General features: G+C 41.6%; 1 protein-coding gene across 2 annotated transcripts in view; it reads right to left on the bottom strand.

The window, feature by feature from the left end:
• Positions 1-20,414, bottom strand: part of LOC132970374 (anoctamin-1-like) — an 88,408-nt gene extending 67,994 nt beyond the window's left edge. Inside the window, exons 1-2 of one of the 2 annotated variants that reach the window (XM_061034628.1) lie at positions 20,278-20,414; positions 5,981-6,135 (exon numbers count right to left, since the gene is read on the bottom strand). In XM_061034628.1, coding sequence (XP_060890611.1) covers positions 5,981-6,079 — 99 coding nt within the window. In that variant the 5' untranslated portion in view covers positions 6,080-6,135; positions 20,278-20,414. Of the gene's footprint in view, positions 1-5,980; positions 6,136-17,989; positions 18,380-20,277 lie in introns of those variants that run through there. The other variant, XM_061034520.1, reaches the window with a different exon arrangement.
• Positions 20,415-20,668: the final 254 nt, after the last annotated feature.

Genomic DNA, 20,668 nt, shown 5'->3' with positions numbered 1-20,668 from the left:
TCATATTTTCATCAAAAGGTGTCGTAAGTGAAACAAAGAGAGCACTTTCTAAATTGCACACATATGTTGGCGATGTTTGGATAGGTTACTGAAATGTTGCCAACATATTTGTGCAGCAGTTTGCCTGCAATTTCTGGTTATTAAAAACCAAACTAAAAGTTTTTTAAAATCTTAACAGATGTTGTAAAAGTGAGCGACCTCACACATGTCATCAAATAAAATAGAAGATTTGTTCCTCCGGTTTGTGGGGAGCAACAATATGACCAAAACACACTAACAGATTCCATCCACCACCAACCAGAGTCCTGACTCTTACAACTGAAGATCTCCCAAAATATCTCCCAGCTAAACCCTAGTAAACACACATGGTGGACGATGGGCTTTTTAGTGAAAGAAGGTTAAAACTATGGATGAAGACGTGAGCGTGGGTTGTAACATGTCAGCAGCGTGAGCTTCAGGTGAGTTAGTATTGATTTGAGTGGGATCATTTTGTTCCCCCCCTTAAGATGCTGCAGCTCGCTACTCAGCTGTCGCTTCTATTGTTTCATCCTCGCGACAGTTCAGGAGTGACAGTTCAGGAGTGTGTGTGTTCGAGATGAAATCATAAATATTTAACACGTTTAACCATCGGTGTGGTCACAACGTTCTTCAGAGCAGATCACTCTTAGCACGCCACAGGAAAATCTAGCAAGGTAGTCTTACAAACCATCAGAATATCGTCACTCTGCTTACGTCTGTCTGAACGGCATGATTATCTTCTAGTGTGTATTCCACTTTACCAAATATTGGGTTCCTAGGACTTCCTGTTTTTGTTGCCGTGGTGTCAATACAGGTATTGACATAGTTGTTGTTTTTGCTAGTATCCCAGTTTTAAAAAATCTGGGTATCGAGGCAGTCCTAGTGATTGTGATAGGCTGTTGGTGTGTGTGTATTTACGCCTGTGATTGTACTGTACATCGCCCTAAGCCTCACCCCCACCACTCACAAGCACACACACACACACACACACACACACACACACACACACAAACATGTTGATCATCTGCAGCCCTCTCCCAACAGGAAGCCGTCATAGCAGCAGAGGTCAGAGGTGGGTTCTCAGAGGGCGCATGAGGATGTGGTGCTGTGTTGCATCGTTCACCAATAGGAACTCATTTCTCACCAAGCCACCGGGAAATGAGGTTCTCCTCTCCTCTGGGCTTCCACATGCATACAGCCACCCACACACACACACACACACACACACACATTTGTGAGCCATAATAAGCTCAGGGCTGAGACAGCCCAGCAGATTTCAAGTCAATAGTGTTTTCAGCTGCAGCAGTAAGCCGCATGATGCGCATGAGTCTTTGCACATTGATGCTTGAAATCACAAATAAAAAAATGTAACTGTGAGATTTTCACTGCTGACACATTTAAGGACAAATGACACTCTCCTCTCAAACATATAGACTTTCTCTGAGCTGCACTCAAACTACATAAAAAATGCATTATAGTTACTGCCAACACTGAAGCTTCAGTGTTTATCCAGCTCTGCATCAGTCTGTAAACCTTACTGCGTTCTAACCTCTCTCCATTTTTTCAAAAGCATCTCCAATATTGGTCCTAGTTTGAGCACATTTCTCTGCTTTTTCTTGTGCTTGCTGATGGGTAGAGTCATTTCCATCCTGATTGGCAATACAGATATTGTCGATTGTATTCTAATGGAAAAGCAGTAAGAAAGCGACATCAATCGATAAGCTTCATTTCACAGCTCTGCACTTTGTTCCTGGAGGTGTAATGATCACTGCAGATACGAACAGTGAGATGACGAACTAAAAGTGAAGTTTCATTTAGATCTTTATCCTCCCATATTATCTTGATGTCTTGGTTGGCACGATAATAGAAAAAGCTTTTGTGCTAATAGAGGTGCTGAGCTGAAAGAATATCCTTCAGCTCAGGTGGTTCTGCTCTCTTCTCAGTCTTTTTGTCTAGCTGCTGGAGCTCGATGTTCAAGAGCGCTGCTGCACTTAAGCCATGAAAAGATGAAAAAAACTAAATAACCTCCTCTTCCCCTGTGTAATTATGAAAAACAGAAATGCAATGTTCTTTATCACTTGTGTTATTACACAGAAGCGAAAATAGGATCACTTGCATTTTTCACTGCAATAAATTCTAAACAAGGTAATCAACCGAGACCATCACACTAACCGAGACCAAAGAGCTCCGAGACCGAGACAAGACCAAGATCATAAATATCAGTGAAAAGTCATCATCTTGTGTGCAGCAGGCGTGTCACTTGTTTAGACTGTAACACTGTTTAAAGGTTGTGGCCGTAACCAGAGGAATAAAAATCCAATTATGAATGAATTAGAGTTACTTGTTCTTTCAGAAAAGGGCGTTTTCCTTCTAGTCACAGTAACTCCCAATTCACACTCTAGTCAATCATTGTGTTCACTCAGGGCGCGCTGCGGTCCGTCTCCGGCGCGTGCCATCAACGGCATTACGCTCTGCTCCGTTTCATATACGCAGCGAGTCTATTTTCGCCGGAGTGCGCTGCAGGCACGCGTCAAGCTGGACAGAATATGACAGCCCGGACAGGAAGTCAGAAAAGGAAACGCACAGAGCATCCGGTCAATTTTAAAATAAAACACAACATACAGACTCACGATTGTATTTTTCATCTCTTTATCAACATGACGTCAAAACAGAAACCGGATTAACAACAATGCATCCTCAGAGAGACAAAGCAACATGTTGTTTGCATGTTTTTCTCTTTATTCCCGCGGGATCTTGTCGTTCTCCTGTGATGTGTCATGGGTGCGCTCCGCTGCGCTGACGTCACAGAAACAGATCCAGTGTGAGTGGGCGCGAGCCGTCCGACGGAGCAAAACCGTGGCGCTGACGGAGTATGTGTGAATTGGGGGTAATGACGTGGGAAAATGGTCTTGATTTAAAATCCAGAGTCTGCACAGTCTGAGGTAAGACTGAGTAAAAATGCTTCCAATTCAGTGACGAGACCGAGACCTTTAAAAAGTGGTTTCAAGATCAGTTTTGAGACAAAGACCGATTTCAAATACTATTAACTCTGTAAACATGGAGTTATTTGTGGTTTGTGCACTATACATTACTATGAGTAGCTCTGTAGATGAACAATGTGTCCATAAAACAGCCATCTGAAAGGTTGAGCCTGCATGATGCCTTCCCTTTTTGTTTTTCTCACAACACAACACCACTCCTCTCTAAGGTATACAAAATGGATTTAATAGACTTAAACACACAATAGCTGTCAATGGGACTTCAAGAAGTCATTAGTTTGTTATTGTTTGCAATATTGCTGACAATGCAGGTTCACAGATTGTGTGTAAATGTACTATTAATGCTATTGTGTGTGCATACAGCTTTTAATAAATTATTTTCCCTTATAGACATTTAAAAATCATCTCAGCTGTTTCACTTTGATCCTGCAGACTAAGAATGCACATTGATATTTTTCCCCACACGAGGCGGCTGTGGCTTAGTTGGTTGCGTCGTCGCTCAACCAGAGGTTGGGGTTCGATCCCCAGCTCCTGCAGCCACATGTCCAATGTGTCCCTGGGCAAAACACTGAACCCCAAATTGCTCCCACTGCTTTGTCAGCGGTGTATGAATGGGATTAGTTACTTCTAATGGTACCATTACAAAGCAGCCCCTGACATCAATAAATCTTTACTTGTATAGCGCCAATTCATAACAAGTGTTATCTCGAGACACTTTACAAAAAGCAGATAAAAGACCTTACTTATTACTTTATTAAAAAGACCCAGCTTAATCCATCATGAGCACTTTAGCAACATTTAGCAAAAGTTACAGTGGTAAGAAAAAAATTTCTTTTAACAGGCAGAAATCTTCTGCAAATCCCAGGCTCATGACGAATTGCGCCAGGATTGAAAAAGGGATAGGGGAAGATGGGATAAGATGCCGGAAGAGGGATAGGGAACGGGGGGGAATCAGTATGTGAATCAGTGACGCATCATTAGGGGTGTTACCGATCTGTAGCCGCTGTAGCCGCTTGTCCAGAGTCACGGGGCCCACCTTTGCTTGTTCCTTGATTGACCAAAACTTCGGTTGAGATAGCATTTTCAATATGGCACCCGCCATCAATGGGCTTCAAAAGTGCGCTTCAGAAAGCAATGGGTGATGTCACTGAGAATATGTCCATGTTTTAAACAGTCTATGTTCTGAACCAACCTCTGGATCAAAGGTAGATTTAGCCTTCTTATGGTAACATAGCTGCTAACATTAACACACCTTCACAGAAGCTGGCAACGTGGCACTGCTTTACATAAACATCAGATTTTATTTCTCTTGGCAGTAAACAAACAACACATGTTTTATAGTCGGGGCATCACTACATATTCAGAGCCTAAGAACAGTTACCTTACCCGAACCTCGATAAACAGCAGATGCTTGCACAGCTACTCACACAGAAACTCTCTCACAGGGGCACATACGCCTCGTAGTGAGTGTCAAGGCCTCTGGCCCGGGGCAGCTACCCATGCCTTTACACTGAGGTGTACACGGTTACAGTCTGTCAGCATCGCCCCCACCATCCCATGACAGCCACTGCCAAACACCTTTAACCCTCACTGCTCTGTTGCGTCTTAACCTCATTTTAACCTAAACTGAGAGAAGACAAACCAAAGAGCCAATAAGCCACAAGTCAGTTTGAGGGGACTTGGAAAGAAATCATCTGTTGTTTAATTAGCTGCAACCTGACTGCAGACACAATGCATGCCATCTTTGTGTTAAAGTACATTATAGGAGTTTATTCCAAATGACAACACCTAAACAACAGCTTACAAACACAACTATTTGTTATGAACATCTTTCATAGGCTGCGGCTCAGTTGGTAGAGTCGGTCGTCTCAACCGGAAGGTCGGGGGTTCAATCCCCGGCTCCTGCAGCCACATGTCTGATGTGTCCTTGGGCAAGACACTTAATCCCAAATTGTAGCTTTGGCAGCGGCATATGAATGGGATTAGTTACTTCTGATGGACACTTTACATAGCAACATCTGCCATCAGTGTGTGAATGTGTAGGTGTGACCTGCGGTGTAAAAGCACTGAAACTGGAAAATCTCTATAAAAGTTCAAGTCCATTTGCCATTGCTTTTTGTTATTAGTTGGACATGAATCCTGTGCCCTGTTTCATGTGTAACTTATCTGAGTGGTTCTTAAGAAAGTAGCAAAAAGAACTACATTACAAATATTTAGAGCATAGAATAATGTAAATTATCTATAACAAGTGCTTTTGGCTAATCATGACCACAGAATGTAAAAATATGGACATGAAGTCTCAGTGACTTCACTTGTTGGTTTCTGAAATTACGTAATGAAATCTCATCCTAACTTTAAGTCAATCTAGTAGCTGAGGATGGCCCTATCCTCAATATAACCAAAACTAATGCAAAAATAAATAAATAAAAATAATCCTCTTACTACCTTACCTCTTACTTTACCAATAAATATCAACATTCTGGGACCCAATCTGTTTTTTACTAGTTTGTTGATATGTTTATTTCTGCTTTAAAAGTTGGCATTTTAATACGGGACCTAATGGAGATTCCTTGAATGTTGGACTCAGCCTCAAGTGGACACTTGAGGAACTGCATTTGTATATAATTTTGCATTGGCTTCATTTTCTACCCTGGCGTTTGCTGATTGCTGATAACCCATTTCACAAAGATTTTTTTTTACTCCTAGTAGAACATGTGTCACATCTCCTTGATTATTAAAAACTTGCATTCCCATCTCGTTGATTAGACTTGATTTTGACTTTTTTTCATCTTCGCTCATCAGTTAGACGGTGCAAACTTCAATTCAATGCTCCAATCATATTTCACCTTGCCTCTGTAGATTTGTAAATTCACAGATTATTGACATCAGCTTTTTTCTGTTTGCACCACCTTCCAATAAGAAAACACATTACTGTAAAGATAACATGGATGTTTTTGTCTTACTATGGACACGTTGCTTCCAGCATTTTTATTGGCGAAGTCTCCATCCAGGTTTTTCTCTTCCCCAGGGACTGGCAGGTAGTGGTCGTTCCTCATCATCATGGAGTGCTCCTCCTGCTGCGGGCTGCCTTCGAGCTCACAGGCCAGGGGAGGAGAACCTGAGGGGGAGCAGGGAGATGGATCAGGCATTAGCTGTGTGTTTTATAATCTTCCATATACCAAGCAGCCTCATGCATATCCACATTTGAATTATGGTTAAGAGTGAAGAAGGTCCCAGTAACAGCTGCATGAGCAATGCATGCAAATAAGGTACAAAAAAAATCCACAACAACAACAGCAACACGTTTTGCTTCTCCATCATAGTTACTGTGCAGGTGAAGGTGATCAACAACAACATACCTGTCACAAATATTAAACTAAACAAACTCAGTAACATCGGAAACCATTTTCAAAAAGCCTGATATGAAGAAAATATTTTCTCAAAGCAGAGGTGCTCGGGGGATTTTTAGGGCTTTACTAATGTGACTGCTTTTGAATGAAATATAGCAACAGAAATACAGTCTTCGGTTAGTATAGTCCTAAGGGAGCACAAATGGAAAAAACATTTCAGTAAGAGTTTCATTCAAATAAAGCTATAACGCTCTGTTTTAGGTGTAACCTAAATGTTGAGGGCTGAAGCATCAAAAGTTGAGTTGAGGCATGGGAATGAAGGCAGCGAGAATGATTCCACTTTAAGGTTTTTATTAGCACAGGTTTTTTCCTTACTTTGTCGAGTGTTTTTTCTTGTTTCGGAGACAAAAATATGACAATTAATGATTTGCCTCGTTAACAAAATAATGTTCAATAATTCTTAACAGGCTCAGTTAACAGATGTATCAATTAAACAATAAATCACGTCTGCCTATGCATCATATACAAACATAACCACTAAACTCATTTACTCAAACAATAACTCAAAAGGTGGAACAGGTCTTGTCCTTTGGAGAACAAACTGAGCAATGAACTCTCCTTCCCTTTATGGGAGACCTGATTTGGGGATCTCATTCACCTGTGGCTGATTGCTGCAGCCAGCACAGGTGTTTCTTGTTGCTCCTAATTGAGCTCAGGGAATCAAGGCAGACATGACATCTCAACATTGCCGCCCCCAAGGCTGGTAACAGCTTTGAACCCAACTTCATGTCTTCTAATCACCATCATCTCTGAACTCAGGCAATGGAACTAGCCGTGCAACAGGTCAGAGGTAAGTTCTGGTTTTGACTGACTTCTGCTGTTCTGACCTGGCACCAACGTCTCTTTCCAGTAAGCTCATCGCTGTGGTACATAACCTGGGGGAGTGAGGCCTCTCGCCGCCCCATGAGGAGCATATTTGGAGTGACAGGGTCAGGGTCTGCAACATCCAATCAAGCTCTGATCTGAAAACTAGGAAGGGCTTGTCAGCTAGGTGGGTGAATCGAAACCTGCTTTGAGTAGATATTGATAGTGGGTCGTTGTCAGGCTTTGTTTGGACTGAGCACTTAAGTTTCATTCTCTGAGCATCAACAGGAGAGGCAGTTGACGCGTGTCACACCCTCTGTTAATTGCAAGCTGAAAATCTGGGGCGGGATTTTCACGCGTCTGACGCTTCAGCGTGGCCACAGAGCCCGGGCATACACGACTACTGCTTTGCCTATTTTCTCTGGTCATCTGCTAAACGCAACATGTGCTACAAAGAAATCTCTGTCATTCATGGGAACAGGAAAAGACACATCTGTCATAGACAACAAAATCTTGACAACTTGTCTCTGCTTAAGAAAGCCTCTTCTACCCACCCTTCATTTACTTTTGGCCTCTGGAACTGTCAATCTGCTGTGAATAAAACTGAATTCATCCAAGCACTTGCAAAAATGTCAGACATTCAGGCACTTTCCCTTACTGAAACCTGGATCCGCCCAGTCACACCAGCTGCTCTTTCTGTTGACACAATGTTCTCACACACACCCCGCTCTGTTGGACGTGGAGGTGGTACAGGTATCCTCATTTCTAATACCTGGAAATTCAATAAACTCCTTATTTGAATATCACACACTCTTGGTTACTGCTCCTGTTAAAATGTACATTACTATCATTTACCGCCCACCAGGGTGTAATCTGAATGATTTTGTTGTGGAACTGGACATGCTACTCTCAGAAATCCCTGATGATGGAACACCACTGATTGTAATGGGAGACATGAATATACACACTGATAAAGCCCAGGCAACAGACTTCCTTGCTCTCCTATCCTCATTTGACCTCACGCAGGTCCCAACTCCTCCTACCCACAAAGCTGGCAACACTCTTGATTTAATCCTGACTCGGAACTGCTCGACAGCAAACCTGACTGTCACCCCTCTGCATCTATCAGACCACTTCTTTATTCAATTCACAATCTCCTTGCCGGAACTCCCTCAGGCACACCCACAAATGGTGTCTTACCACCAAAACATGCGATCGCTCAAGCCAGCTCAGCTGTCTAACAAGGTAATGGCTGCCATGCCTGCCCAAAAGGTCTTTACCGCACTCTCTTCAGGCGAGGCTACAGACACACTCTGCTCCACACTATAGCCTCATCTCTGAACAAGCTCTGCCCTTTGGTGTCCAAACCCGCTCGCAAAACCCACCCTAGCCCATGGCTCACGGAAGTCATAAGAGAGCAAAGAGCAGGGCTGAGGTCAGCAGAGAGAAAATGGCAAAAATCCAAACAGTCCGCTGACCTCAATGACTATAAGCAAACTTGTCTCATTCTCCTCCAGCCTGAAAACGGCCAAGACAACATGTTATCAGAACAAGATATGCAATGCCACAGATACAAGAAAAATGTTTTCTGCTTTTAACTCACTGCTTCAACCACCTCCTCCTCCACCCTCCGATCTGTTCACACCAGACATGTTTGCCTCGTATTTTACTGAAAAGGTTGCAACCATCAGTAACCAGTTTTCTGAGCATGACCAACTCAGCCCAAAGGCACCAACCAAAAGTGCCTCACTCGACTCATCCTCCTCTCTGACTGAGGATGAAGTCTCTAAGCTTGTGCTAGACTCTCGGCCCACCACCTGTCCTCTGGACCCAATACCGTCAAGCCTCCTGCAGACCATTTCCTCTCCGCTTAATGCTGCACTTAAGCATATCATAAACTCCTCTCTGTCAACGGGTGTGTTCCCCACCGCATTCAAGCATGCTCGGGTCACGCCTCTGCTCAAAAAAACCACACTAAACCCAGCCCAGGTTGAAAACTACAGACCGGTTTCTCTTCTGCCCTTTCTGTCAAAAATACTTGAGCGCACAGTCTTTAAGCAAGTCTCTGAGTTCCTGTCCAGAAACGATCTTTTTGAACCAAATCAGTCAGGCTTTAAGCGGGGCCACTCTACTGGAACTGCACTACTGTCAGTAACAGAATCGCTATGAGCTGCGGGTCAGTCCTCAGTTCTATTACTGCTAGACCTGTCTGCTGCCTTTGACACAGTCAACCATCAAATCCTCCTATCCACGCTCTCTGAGCTTGGCATCTCAGGATCTGCCCTCTGCTGGTTCGTGTCCTACCTCTCTGGGCGATCCTTTAGAGTGTCGTAGAAGGGAAAAGTGTCCAAAGCGCACAGCTTATCCACAGGGGTACCTCAAGGGTCAGTGCTTGGTCCCCTTCTCTTCTCCATATACATAAACTCACTTGGTTCAATAATCCGCTCTCATGGCTTCTCATACCACTGCTATGCTGACGATACCCAGCTCTTCCTGTCATTCCCACCAGACGATGTTACAGTCTCTACAAGAATCTCATCATGCCTTGCTGATATCTCTAAATGGATAAATGAACGGCACCTTCAACTCAATCTTTCAAAGACTGAGCTCCTTGTCATCCCAGCCAGTCCCTCTATGCAACCACAGATCAATATCCAGCTTGGAACAACCAAACTCATGCCCACAAAGTCTGCCCGGAACCTGGGTGTCATGATTGATGACCAGCTAAATTTTAAGGTTCAAGTAGCCTCGATTGCCCGGTCATGTCAATTTGCCCTGTACAACATCAGGAAGATCAGACCTTACCTGTCAGAACACGCTACACAGCTCTTGGTACAGGCTCTTGTGATATCACGCATTGATTATTGCAACTCTCTACTGGCAGGTCTTCCTACATGCACTATCAAACCCCTGCAGATGATACAAAATGCAGCAGCACAACTGGTCTTCAACCTTCCTAAAAGAGCACATGTCACTCCGCTGTTCATCTCCTTACACTGGCTCCCAGTTACTGCTTGCATCAAATTTAAAACTCTGCTGCTCGCTTACAAAACAGCGACAAAAACGTATCCTCCTACTTTCATCCAGGTCTACACTCCCTCCCGCCCACTACGCTCTGCCAATGAAAGGCGTCTGATCCAACCTTCACAACAGGGTCCTAAGAAGCTGACTAGACTCTTCTCCTCTGTTGCCCCCCGGTGGTGGAATGAACTTCTAAACTCCATTCAATCTACAGCGTCCCTCTGCACCTTTAAGAAAAAGTTAAAGACCCAGCTCTTTCATGAATACCTACTAACTTAATGATGATGGTCTCCATATTATTGCTGATGATGATGGTAATGACGATGGTTTTTGTTTGATAACGACGACTTATAAGATGGTTTCTATACTGATTAGAGCTCTCAAGAACTGCCGTCAATGTTGTGCTTTGCCTCTGGTCACTTCCTGTCAGCACCTGTGTGTCCAATCAGACTCAAAGCTGATCGTTTGCTCTTACTGACATTGTTCCCTTTTTTCTAGATCCTTGCTTGTGTTGTTCTTACTCTCTGATGTACGTCGCTTTGGAAAAAAGCGTCTGCTAAGTGAATTGTAGAATCCGATGAAACATATCCAAGTGGCTTGCAGTTCCTGATGAGCTTGCTGTGGGCAGCCCCCTCACTCTGAGACCTCTCCATTAATGCATGTTCATAAAATCCTGTTTGTGCATGTTTGTGTAGCATGTTCACTAAACAGAGTGTAAAAACTGAATGTCCCCTCGCAGGATTAATAAAGTGTAAATTATTATTATCATTATTTCCAATATGGTGACCGCCATCGTTCGGCTTCAAAACATGTCTTCAAAAACTAATGATTGGCCTCACAGTGACTATGGCCATCTCTACGAATTAAGACGCTTTGGTATTTATAGCATCATATGTTGAAAATATGGCCACTGACCAAGACCAATGACAACAGGACAGGTCATAGAAACCTGGGATTAATTGTTTTTAAACTGCACTCACACCTTTCTAAACTCCAAAAAAAAAAACGATAGCACTGTGCTACAAGATCAACAAAAAAACGTCCTACATTATATTTAAGGTTATTCTAATGAATACATTAGGGAGATGGCACTTCAAATGGACTGCCTTAACATTCTTAAGTCATGATCATTGCCATATAAGTGTGAAAGTATTGGTTGCATCTGGATCAAAGGGGTAGCTTTGGTAAAAATCCATTTCGCAGCTCTTTCTTTGCTGCCATGGTCTTTTCTTCTGTGACTGTATTAACATATTTTTATTAGAGTTTCTCAGAAATACTAAAATTTCAATGACATTAAGGGACAAAAGTTTTATACACATCAGTGTCTCAGCTCCATGTCAGCGGCGTTTTATGTTTGGGTTATATTTGTTAACAGCTCTCTGAATTTCAATTTCCAGAAAACCCTGAGAGTGTTGCAGGTCAAGTGGTTTGTAGCACTGGTTCTAGAAAGCTATGCAAAACAGGCTAAATGGAAGTGGCCACAAATGAGACACTCAAGTGTGTGCTTCTGCTTCTGTATCCAGGTTAGTATTTTATGTAGGTCTACATTTCAGTCCTTGTCTTTGCTAACTTGCCTGTTCGGTTGGAGCTGCTGGTTTGCGAGGATATATTGCAGACCCATTAAGTGAAAGTGGATTGATAAAGATCAGACTAAAGGCATTTGTGAAATGTGTTGTGTATTGTAGTCAATGCACTCAGCAAATAGTTACCATATATTCACTTATTAAATAGATACTTTGATCAAATGTTCAGCATATTGTTGGTCTGACTAATTACTCAACCTAAAATACCCTAAATGAATTAGGACTTCCCCTGTTGTTGCTCCAAACACAAAATGACCTTTGCCTCTGTTTTCCAGACAACAGCCTTTTGTAATGGTGCATGTAATGACCGCCCTTCCTCAGAATTGAAGGCGGAAGTATGGCGTGCTGATGTTGCACCCTAACCAGAAAGACAGATAAAACATGTTTTATGTATGCCTTAACATAGTCATAGTTTTTTCTATCAGGTCAGTTGTGTTAGTAGGCAAACTCTTCAGCAAACAACATAAATTGTCATTTAGTTATGTGAACTTTTGCACTGAAAAAGTCCATTCCTGGTTTTATCGTATTATATTCATCTTTCATTTCATGACAAAAGCACTTAGGGCTGCAGGTTAATGATGCTCTGAAAAGGCTAATTGGCACAGTTACAGGAAATCCCCAACTTTATCACAAAATCTGTACTTAGAATACAAATGTTTAAAGTAATGTACAATTATATGACACCGATATATTGTTTATTATGTGTAGTTACAGGTAGTCGAAGGCAACACAACCCTGCCCAGGGCTTGATATCATCTGCCAAATGTTTTGGCAGAGAGTCTAGACAGGCGGCACCCAGCATGGGACCTGGATTTACTTTCACAACATGAAATGTTTTCAGTGTAAATCAACATTTACCACCAGGACTGGTCCATCTGTCTGAAATTTGGCTATGTACAAAGAAGGCTGTAATTTCTTTAGTTGCATCTACCTTCATTTGCAAAGTAAATGTGTCAGCATGGCTTATCATATATAATTTCTTAATCAGCCAATTTAACAGACAAATCCATTTAGCACATGATATCTCTATGCAAAAAACTGGGACAGTCATTTGCTTCTGATTCAAGATAAGCTTTAACTTGGTATAAGGTTTGCCAACAATTAATCTCTCTCCCTTTACATATTGTTGAGGGAATATATTGCAATATCACCTATTTCTAAAATCTTTCAGCTCTAGTCTACATGTGTTTTCACAGACAGGGGAGGGGTTGGAAATATCTTTGAATAGTTCCCACTTGACTTTCGAATAGTATTTAGTCTTTAAATGCCGATCCCTATACAGTAAGTGGTCGTTTGTAGTTTCACAGCAGAGTACCACACAGTGTTTCAGACTGCATTGCCTTCAGCAGGAGAACAGCCACAAATCATATGAGTGACATTTACAGAGTTCAGAGCAGGTGAGTCAGACTAAAGAGGTCACAAGAATCTAAGGTCGAAACATATGGCCGCTTTTTTTTGTAATGTTTTTTATCATTATGATCTCTTTTTTTAATTACAAAGTTAATGGTAATACCTCTTTACCACACCTCAAGACTTTCTTGTGCCAGTTGAGTCAACCCATTAGTGATTGGGTTTCGGCCCCATGATGAAAGCCCTTTGTCTTGTAGTGTGCCTTAATTCTTGGCAGTATGAACTGGGTGTCAGGTTGACATTTCCAGGGAAGACATAACTAAAAGCATCCATCACCCAGGAACAATTGGTTTAGTAGGAAGGGTAGACACTGTGCACTGTTTTACTCTAGAATACTTGGTAAGCATGACTGAACAGCTAAAGAAAACAAGATTGATGACTGCAGGCAACCTCACTCTAAAAGCAAAAGCAAATCTAAGGCAAACAAATTGGATGTTGGAGGAAGACTCGAGCCGTTGGTCCGACAAAAAAAATAGAGTTACTATTCTAGTTTTTGTCATCATACCGATTAAAATGGTTTCTTCAGAAAAAAAAAAAAAGTTGTTCCCAGTGGATAAATTGTCTTTGTGTAATGTATGTGTTCACTTGGACTAACAAGAGAAGCATTGCTACCTTTGTTACTTTTAACTCTGTGTAGTTTTGTATGATCTTTCAGCTTGTTTTGGTACTTTTCTGTTTTGGTTCACTGCTTTCATACTTCTTGTTTCCAGCAGGAAATGACCCAGTCTCTGCATTTATACCAGTTATTGCAATTATCTCAATCCATAATTTATATGCACTACAAATAGAGGTGGGCAATATGGGAAAAATATCAAAAAAATCACGATCACGATTTTCATACTGATCTTTAGACAACTTTGTAAGTTACTGACGAGTTCAACCAAACTTATTTCCCTGTATAATGTTTTTAAATGCACAAAAACTACGCTGACAAGTTTAGTCTATTTGAAAAACATCTTTGTTGTGTGTCTTTCCCTCAATTCGATCAATATTTATGCACAATGTGAAGGTTTTCCTCACCACTTTGAAATTATGATTTAGTTATGTGTCCTCTTTTTATGTTCATCAGGAACATTTTCACGCAGTGATGCATTCATTTAAAAACATGTAGACTTCGAGTTCTTGTGTTTCTGTTCTATTTAGACCTGTAGAGTTCCTCCAGCTGGAGCTTCATACAGGCTCTGCAGCCTTTGTTGTTTTTTATGACATCATTGGACTAACTTTAGTTTAGTTTATATATAATTAAACATAATACAGAATGTGTTCATTCTGTGACACATGATCAAAGTAAGCTTTACTGACAGAAGAGTTTAATTCATAGAGGGGGCGGGACATTGTTGATTGACAGACAGACAGTCACCATAGTTACTCACTCTCACCTGCCTGCTGCTTTGTAATGTTGTTAAGCCTAATCCCTATAAATTCAGTTATCACAACAGGTGAGCTTCGGGTGGAGAAGCTTGATAAGTAACTTTTAAAAACCCGAGAGAGAGCAGAAAACACTGACAGCAACATTTTAAACACCGGGGTTATATCTCCACTGACTGTCTGTCTGAGCTCCGCTCTGTCTGACTCTCTGCAGACTGTTAACATCTCTCCGGCTCGTTAAAAGGTTTCTTGTTGTGCCGCTATCTGAGATGTAAATTTAACTATGCAAACTATGCAGATAAGTTAACTGTTGCTCATGCCGTGTCGGTTTGAGAAATTATTTATTTTTTCATTTGTTATTTGTCAATGTTATTTCATTCAAAAAAACCAATAAAGTTAAGGAAAACAAACAAACATAAAATCTCAAATTTTGAATGAAAAGGAGCAGAAAGAAGATTAATAGAAAATTATAAGAACATTTGCATATAACCGGGGTGGAATTGTTTTTGCGGACTTTACTTTTAAGTTTTGTTTTCGTTTTCACAGCTGTGGAGCAAAAAAGGAGGGGGTGAGACGCGTCTGTGTAAGAGCATAAACTGCAGCATGATAAAATAAACACATTAGCCCGGTTCTACGATCTCTCTGCTTTGGCAGATCGTCAGCAAGTTAAAATCCTTCACGATCTAAGATCGTTATATCGCCCACCACTAACTACAAAAAAAAAACTGTTTACCAGGAAATCAATTCTTATGTGTCATTCTTAAACAGTTCCCACAGCAAGTGATGATATGATAATGCTGCAACCATGGACCATGGAACCATGGATGGATATTTTGTGGCTGGTAAACAGTCAGAATGTTTGCATGCACAGTTAAGTCGAGCAACAGTTACAGCTTTAGTCGGACTATCCTTGTCCCAGTATACAAGCACCTAGGGAAAATCATTTTATTGACCTAAGTATTTCTGACTCTGCCACGGTAGGTGGCGATCGAGCGGCAACCTGCGGTCTTGAAAAATGAAGCCAATGCGGAAGTGCAAAATCTTGCAGTTCGTCACATGCACATGAAGGGCAAAAAAAATCTGTTTTTACAGCATAAATAAAATGTTTACAGCCTGGTACAAAAAAAATGAAACAGAAGGTGCATTTTTTTAAACTGCTCCGTTTTGATTTTGTTAGCGATATTTAGGCACATAGCTGACATGACTGACAGGTGGGCACGATGTAACAGGTTGTCAAGAGGCTTAGAAACTCGCCTCAGATCCAGCTGTCAGCCTGTCGTTAGGTTGACTGAAAGTTAGGTTGAGTTGACGTCACTCAGGCTTCAAACATTAATATTTACAGTCTATGGTGGCGATATGCCCCCTTACAGCTAGCTACTATTGGACCTTCTTCTGGTTGACCTATTACATCACATACTAAACAATCAACATAGAAGTTAGCGAGCAGCAAACTGGCTGTTTGTGGAACATTGTAAACATGGACATCTTTTCATCTCTGTGCATTTTACACTACGTTCTACTTTTGCCACAAATAAGATGCACAAAATCCCTCGTGCTTATATATGATATCCGAAAATGTCACAGCTGCTTTGTTACATATTTATGCTGTTTGACTTCCGGGTCAAAGCGCGGCCCGAGAACTTTGCAGCGTGCTCAGAATGTCTAGGCCAGTTCGGGTACCATTGAGGTGCACACATGCAAGAATAAACAATTTAGGTGGGTTAGTCTGACTCGAGAAACTCGACTATGTACAATTTCAGTTTACATTAACATACATAGTGAAGAGGTGCAAATACACACCTGCAAACACTGCCATAGTCATGAGTAGAGCAGAAGAAGAACAACAATACTGAGTCTTTCAGATTACTACTTTAAGTTGGTTTTTCAACACATCTATTCCATAAACATAAAATCTAATGAGATGCAGGGGCCAGGAGTCCAACATCCATCAAAGCTGCCAATGTGTTATTATATACACTCACACACAATCTCATTTATGTTCTCATCATTGATCAAAGAATGGACGGCAGAATACTTCGCCTCAAGTGAAGCCAAAAGATTTATAGCTCAGACCTGCAGCAGTAGAACTTTAAAATCAAAATGCACGTTTTGTTACATTTTTCTCAAAGCATGTTTTGATAAAATAGTTATAATCACACTGACTTGTCGTTTCTTAAAAATATATATTATTTGATGCTATAAAAAGCCAATGCTGACATCTCCGATGACGAAGGTGCCTCCTGTGGCGCTATGGGCATTGGGAGAGCAGAGTACAGCAGAAACTACAAGAGGAAACATAACAAACACCAACACAAGAGTCATTGAACTTCCAGCACAGTGAGTGTTTGCTTCAAACCCACACAAGACTCTGTTCTGCTGTGGACTGTACCCAAGTGAGGGATGTTTGCAGTTTTATCGGTAAGTTAAATGTGTCTCTAGCAAGTCAATCCATACTGCACAGACTCTGATTTCAAATTAACATTGTGTCAGCACCTGCAGGTGTTTTTGGCTTCACCTCTGTACAAAGCAGGAGGTCACGGCACACTGTCCATTTGTATATGCAGTCTATTGGGCTAAATAATGTTCTGCTGCCCCCTAGAAACAGTGTATTACAAAATCTTGAAAAAAATAATTAAGTCAAAGCTGTGACCGGGATCTGGATTACAATTAAATAGTTTCTATTTTTTATTTGTGTTATCTATTTAGACCTGATAACTTAACTTTTGCAAGTGATAAAGAGCTAAAACTAAGATTCATGCTCATATGATTTTAAGTCACTGCTGGTTCCTTTGCATCTACAAATGACTCACACTGAACTATGTCCGTAAAACTCGAACTAGTATTTAAAAGGTGAGTAAACTCTTCCATCAATATGCTGTAAATATTGGGATGAAGACAGAGCCGAGTCTGAACACAGCAACTAGTGACTTCATGTACAAATTGTCAGGTCAGGTTGAACCCAGTAAAGTTAAAGTGAAACAGATTTTTGTTTGTGGCTACCATACTACTTCTTGTGATGTTGGGATCACAAATGGGCAGCAGGAAATTACCAATACATCTATAGCAGTCGAACCTCTAAGAATCTACCGACACTGTGAACTCCAGGTAGCCTACACTGATCTGATGCTCCCTGCATACACACACACCTGTGGTGCGCACGTGTGCGTTACTATAAATCCAATCCCGTTTACACAACCAGAGGATTTTAAATGAATCCATGAAGAAGAGAAAATTAAGTGTAAACGCACACAGCATTATGTTCAATCCACGTCTCACTGAGCGCGCTCAAACCATCACTACCACCATCACATACCTGCGTTTCAGACCACATTTTTGAAATACATTTCTGCAGCAATAAAGAGCTTCTTCTTCTTACCGGGCTCCTCTGCGCTATCGTACTGCTTTACGCTCCCAACCGGTTTATCTCCATCAGCTTGACGCTCCATTGGGGTTTTTTTTTTTTTTTAAAAGGCGCACGGGGTTCCTTCACAGACCCAAAACAGAGCTACAGAGCCGTCAGCATCTATCCCTCAGCGTGCTTCGTGGCTTCACAGCCGCCTGCGCTGTTGCATGGAAACGCCGGACGGAGAGCTACCACTCACACATGACGAGAGATGATGTCGAATTTATCCAAAAATAATGTTTTTTGTCCAAATGAAGAGACTGTATGCTCGAGAGAGTACTTAGATCAGAGTATTTCAGAAAATGTTTCAGGTCTGAACAAATGCTGCCAACATGACATTATCTGTCAGAATGAGACTATTGTGTGCTAAAACATGTCTCCTCCGTGTGTGAGGACGCTCTCTGTCTAAATGAGATTACCCACTCACACACAGCAGAGTGATAACGCGCAGGGGAAACTCGGTGAAAATCGTGCCAAAACGGTCGAGAAATGTGTTGCATTCAATTCCCTCAGGAAAACACGGAAATGTTGTTTTCCTGTCTTACCCAACACTTTTCTGTGATAAACTCAAACAATTCGCTTTCTTTTCCACTAAATGTAGCTACACATGCATACTCTATGGTAATCACTCAATTGAAATGATGTTGAACTAATGATACGAAAAACCCACGCACAGTTATTTTGGCTTATAAAATGACACACTAGAAAGTTATTAAAATAAATAACCACCATTATCATCAGCCTATTTCTGATATCCTCATTCTGCAAACCATCTTAACACAAACTGATGTCTCTTAAACTCCAAAACCAGAAACTTTTTATTCTAAACAACAATTTAGATGAAACAACTCAATTGAAACCTAAGACAGTTTAACAGGTTTTAAAGCTATGCAATATATTTCTCTTGTCATTCCCATATCAACGTTGCTTCCTGATTTCACAGAGACAGAAAGCAGGAACATGTGTCATTTCTGGCTGTCTGGTTCAACTCTTTATGTTGTGCAGCAAATTTGTTTTTGTTTTTTTTCATCCAGGCGGTTCAGAGATGTTCCATCTGCACATTTATCAAGCACTTCTTTCTCTGAAAATCAGATATCTAGCTGTGGTCATTCAACGTGATAGTAAAATGAGAGAAATAACCTGAGGAGGGTCGTTTTTTTTTTTTCTTCTACAGGATATAAACAGCTGACATGCTATGCAGCCTAATACAACCCGGCATCAGAGATCAGAATAAAGCTGGTAAGCAGTGCGCACTGCTGGTGTGAGATTAACGGGCATTCGGGAAACATAGTCTTCCAGTAGCTTTAATTAACTTGTAGGCAATGTTATTTCCTATGGGACTTGAATGCAGCATTGTTCTCCAGCTCGAGCATCGCTGCGCCAGCTGGTGCCGCCCACTCGCGCTGGGGTCTTCCAGTAGGCGCGAGGTGATCAGAGCGCACGAGCGAATGTTGTAGTGGTCTTGCGTAAAGAAGAAGGACCATATCAGAGACATCTACAATACGGGGGACACAGGACGCGTGACCAGCAGCTGGAACATGATGTTTTATCTATTGGACACATCGCTTTCGCTACATGAAATGTTACATATGAAGCAGATATCGAGATTCAGACTCGTGCTGTCTTTGGGGGACATATTTCATGTGGAGAAAACAAAAACAAAATGTCCAAAATATCTGCAGTAAAAGTTCCATGAAACCGATCACGGGCAAATAGAAACGTTTTCCTCAGTCATCGGTGCAATTCCCTTTCTTATCCTGGACGCGCGCTTCTCTCTGAGTGAGACCCGGAGCTCACGGGGAAACTCATGGGGAGCAAAAACAGCTTTCCTCCCGGACACCGGAGATTGTAGGTGCCACGGAACATAAGGAGCAGCGTCAGTAACAGTTTTTCCCACGCAGCAGTCACATTCACATATTCTTCAGAGTAGACATCATTGGCATAATCAAACACTCGGGGAAGCCTCTTAGTAAAAAAAAAAAAATATGCCCCAGGACACGTCAGTCAGACTTACGCGAGTGTTTAAAGGGAATCCCAATATTTGACTTCGTCTAAAGCACTGCCCAATTAATTCAGCATAAGCAAACTAAACACTTTAAAAAAAATAAAAAATAAACTTAAGACATCACATGTAGCTCAATGGGGAAGAAAATGTACCCAGCAGCAATTTACGCGCACAGCAAATGAATCCGAGACGCGTAAAAGAAATGCAGAATTAATTTATAGGAGAACAATGTGTAGAAAATGAAATCAATATTCACCTTTTCTCCTGGATTAAAAGAGGCAGAGAGAGTCCGTTTGCTTCGACGAGAAGAAGGAATAGGTGCAGGTATTGGACAGGTAACACTTCCCACTCACCTGTGTGCAGACAGGGCGGAGGAGGAAGTGCTTGTGGGCTCCTCAGGTAGAGTCTCTCCTCCCACACAGCAGCGCAGGGAGAACATGAAGTCATTGGTGGATTATGCAACGTGACAACTGAAGGCATTGGGACTGCTGATAGGCCAGGAGCCTTAAGGGAACATATGCAAAAATAAATCTATAGATCTTGTCTTTTATTTCAGTAGGTGATCTAATATTGTTGCTTTTTATTGTTTCCCCCCCCCCCCCAATGTTTAAGGACCATGGCTACAGGATTTCAGCCAGGCTTACAGG

Source organism: Labrus mixtus, chromosome 1 (genome assembly GCF_963584025.1).
Source record: "Labrus mixtus chromosome 1, fLabMix1.1, whole genome shotgun sequence".
NCBI classification, from domain to species: Eukaryota; Metazoa; Chordata; class Actinopteri; order Labriformes; family Labridae; genus Labrus; species Labrus mixtus.
This window is presented reverse-complemented; position numbering and strand designations above follow the sequence as displayed.